Source organism: Triticum aestivum, chromosome 5A (assembly GCF_018294505.1).
Source record: "Triticum aestivum cultivar Chinese Spring chromosome 5A, IWGSC CS RefSeq v2.1, whole genome shotgun sequence".
Classification (NCBI taxonomy): Eukaryota; Viridiplantae; Streptophyta; class Magnoliopsida; order Poales; family Poaceae; genus Triticum; species Triticum aestivum.
In genome coordinates this window covers 1,953,341-1,957,352 of record NC_057806.1, presented here as the reverse complement: position 1 = coordinate 1,957,352, position 4,012 = coordinate 1,953,341, and the positions used below count along the sequence as shown (strand labels likewise).

Here is a 4,012-nt window from a genome sequence, read left to right as displayed (position 1 = left end):
ACTGTTGCTATAGTTGTTACCCTTACCTGCAATCCTAAATGCGTAGTATAGGATGCTAGTGTTCCATCAGTGGCCCTACACTCTTGTCCGTCTACCATGCTATACTACTAGGCCGTGATCACTTCGGGAGGTGATCACGGGCATATGCTATATACTTTATACAGTTACATTAATTATGATATTGTTCGGAGATGGGGGCTGAAGGGGCAGGTGGCTCCATCCCGGTAGAGGTGGGCCTGGGTTCTCGACGGCCCCCGACTGTTACTTTGTGGCGGAGCGACAGGGCAGGTTGAGACCACATAGGAGAGAGGTGGGCCTGGCCCTGGTCGGCGTCCGCGGTTACTTCATAATAACACGCTTAACGAGATCTTGGTATTTTATCTGAGTTGGGTCATTGACCTTATGCGCACTAACCGCCACGTGGGACAAGATATGGGCAATCGGCGTCGTGGTATTAGCCGAAGCCTTCGTGACGTCAGTGACTGAGTAGCGCGCGCCGGATTTGACTGGAACACCTACTCTTGTATTAGGGAGGCTAGGTCTGCTTCCGGCCGCCCACACAACATGCAGGTGTGCAATGGGTGATGGGCCCAGACCCCTGCGCGCATAGGATTTAGACCGACGTGCTGACCTCTCTGTTGTGCCTAGGTGGGGCTGTGACGTGTTAATCTTCTGTGGTCGGGCATGACCCAGGAAAGTGTGTCCGGCCAAAGGGGATCGAGCGTGTCGGGTAATGTGGTGCACCCCTGCAGGGAAGTTTATCTATTCGAATAGCCGTGATCTTCGGTAACAGGACGACGGAGTTGTACCTTGACCTTATGACAACTAGAACCGGATACTTAATAAAACACACCCTTCCAAGTGCCAGATACAACCCGGTGATCGCTCTCACACAGGGCGACGAGGGGAGGATCGCTGGGTAGGCTTATGCTATGCGATGCTACTTGGTGAACTTACCATCTACTCTCTTCTACATGCTGCAAGATGGAGGCTGCCAGAAGCGTAGTCTTCGATAGGACTAGCTACCCCCCTCTTATTCTAGCATTCTGCAGTTTAGTCCATCAATATTGCCCTTTTACACTGATACCCATGGATATGTAGTGTAGATCCTTACTTGCGAGTACTTTGGATGAGTACTCACGGTTGCTTTTCTCCCTCTTTCCTCCCTTTCCTTTCTTCTCGGTTTTCTCAACCAGATGCTGGAGCCTAGGAGTCAGACGCCACCGTTGACGATGACTCCTACTACACCGAGGGTGCCTACTACTACGTGCAGGCCGCTGACGGTGACCAGGAGTAGTTTAGGAGGATCCCAGGCAGGAGGCCTGCGCCTCTTTCGATCTGTATCCCAGTTTGTGCTATCCTTCTTAAGGCAAACTTGTTTAACTTATGTCTGTACTCAGATATTGTTGCTTCCGCTGACTCGTCTATGATCGAGCACTTGTATTCGAGCCCTCGAGGCCCCTGCCTTGTATTATGGTGCTTGTATGACTTATTTATGTTTTTAGAGTTGTGTTGTGATATCTTCCCGTGAGTTCCTGATCTTGATCGTACACGTTTGCGTGCATGATTAATGTACGATTGAATCGGGGACGTCACAACTTTTATGTTTTTTTGTCGCTATGTGTATATATACATGGCATGCATGCGACAAACAAATGCTCCGCTGATGCCGGTGGCTGACGGAAAATCGGCCACGGTGGTGACCAAGCTTGACCGTGCATGCATAAGGGGCTCTCTATGCCCCGGGGCCTGCGAGCGACATAGACAGAGTACCGCCAGACCATCCATAAATAGGGTATGACACCACACCCACCATCCATCTATTATAGAGCCATAAACAACATTTGATCAATACTCGATTACACAAGAATCAATCAACCAACCAAGCGGCGATGACTTCATCGAGCAGGATGCTAGTAGCGGTGGTGGTGGCGGCCCTGGTGGCCGTGGCGTGGTGCGCGCCGCCGCCGGTGTGCTTCACGATGGAGAAGGGGTCGGACCCGAAGCATTTGGTGCTGCAGATCAAGTACGACAAGGATGGCGACAGCATGAAGGAGGTGGAGCTGAAGCAGAAGGAGGACTGGCTGCCCCTGAAAAAGGGCTACAGCGGCGCGTGGGAGATCAAGAGCGACAAGTCCCTCGAGGGCCCCTACAGCTTCCGCTACGAGACCCAGAAGGGCCAGCGCAACGTCTTCGACGATGTTGTCCCGACAGATTTCAAGATCGGCACCACCTACAAGCCAGAGGCGACCTACTGAGATTCACCCATGCATTTTGTTCCACCATTATCGACCTCACAGCTAAAATCGTGCCATAAGGCGCATGGATACTAATAAGTCAAATAATATTACCTTCAGCCTAAATTAATTGTCTAATTCAGGACGAAGGGAGTAGTAGGAGAAGCAATGGCTGGTGGTCAGATGTATTTACTCTCCCGTGCACCCGTTGTCTCCATTGACCATTTCTTTTTTTCTTTGTACCGAATCTATTCAATATCATTTGCAATATACTTTAAATCAAGATTTCATTTCTATATAATATCTAAGTTTGCTAGTAATATTATTTGTTATGTAGTAGGATTACATTCTACCCCATGAACGCCTCGGTGCGCGTTGACAACGACCATATGTAACCATGCAAGAAAAGAGAAGAATGCAATAACCATATGCAGTCCCTTTGTCTTGATAACTTGCCCTTGCATGATAGGCACCCTATTTTTAACGCCCCCTCCCCAGGTATGCGGTGATAACAAGGAGCTTTCACTCTCCCATGTAGTCACTAGTGATATGAATGGAGACCAGTGTAAGGCGTATTCCAACGAGAAGATTAGAGAAGGGGCCCATGAAGACGCTAGGGCCAAATGTTTGCTCGACGCCTTTCTAATAGACCCATCGAAAACGTTTTTAAAGTGGGAATTTGTGGGGTTGCTAGCAGTTTCTTTGAAGGAGATATGATTTTGGAGGGGTTGTTCGACTCGCGAACCACCGTAAACAATAAAGAAAAACACACATGTATGCACACATTCACTCCGGTGGTGCGGCATCCCAATGGGATTTTGCCTATATGGAGAGTGAAGGAAATATGCCCTAGAGACAATAATAAAGTTATTATTTATTTCCTTATATCATGATAAATGCTTATTATTCATGCTAGGATTGTATTAACCGGAAACTTAGTACATATGTGAATACATAGAAAAACAGAATGTCACTAGTATGCCTCTACTTGACTAGCTCGTTGGTCAAAGATGGTTATGTTTCCTAACCATAGACATGAGTTGTCATTTGATAAACGGGATCACATCATTAGGAGAATGATGTGATTGACTTGACCCATTCCATTAGCTTAGCACTTGGTCATTTTAGTTTACTGCTATTGCTTTCTTCATGACTTATACATGTTACTATGACTATGAGATTATGCAACTCCCGATTACCGGAGTAACACTTTGTGTGCTACCAAACGTCACAACGTAACTGGGTGATTATAAAGGTGCTCTATATGTGTCTCCGATGGTACTTGTTGAGTTGGCATAGATCGAGATTAGGATTTGTCACTCCGATTGTCGGAGAGGTATCTCTGGGCCCTCTTGGTAATGCACATCACTATAAGCCTTGCAAGCAATGCAACTAATGAGTTAGTTGCGGAATGATGTATGAAGGAACGAGTAAAGAGACTTGCCGGTAACGAGATTGAGCTAGGTATTGAGATACCGACGATCGAATCTCGGGCAAAGAACATATCGATGACAAAGGGAACAACGTATGTTGTTATGCGGTTTGACCGATAAAGATCTTCGTAGAATATGTAGGAGCCAATATGAGCATCCAGGTTCCGCTATTGGTTATTGACCGGAGACGTGTCTCGGTCATGTCTACATAGTTCTCAAACCTGTAGGGTCTGCACGCTTAACGTTCGGTGATGATCGGTAATATGAGTTTATGTGTTTTGATGTACCGAAGGTAGTTCGGAGTCTCGGATGAGATCGGGGACATGACGAGGAGTCTCGAAA

General features: G+C 47.3%; 1 protein-coding gene across 1 annotated transcript; it reads left to right on the top strand.

Annotated features, from left to right (window-relative positions):
* Window positions 1–1,837: 1,837 nt before the first annotated feature.
* Window positions 1,838–2,530, top strand: LOC123106254 (pollen allergen Lol p 2-A). Its single transcript, XM_044528466.1, has one exon. It carries the CDS (start codon window positions 1,893–1,895, stop codon window positions 2,256–2,258), a length of 366 nt encoding a protein of 121 aa, XP_044384401.1. The 5' UTR covers window positions 1,838–1,892; the 3' UTR covers window positions 2,259–2,530.
* Window positions 2,531–4,012: the final 1,482 nt, after the last annotated feature.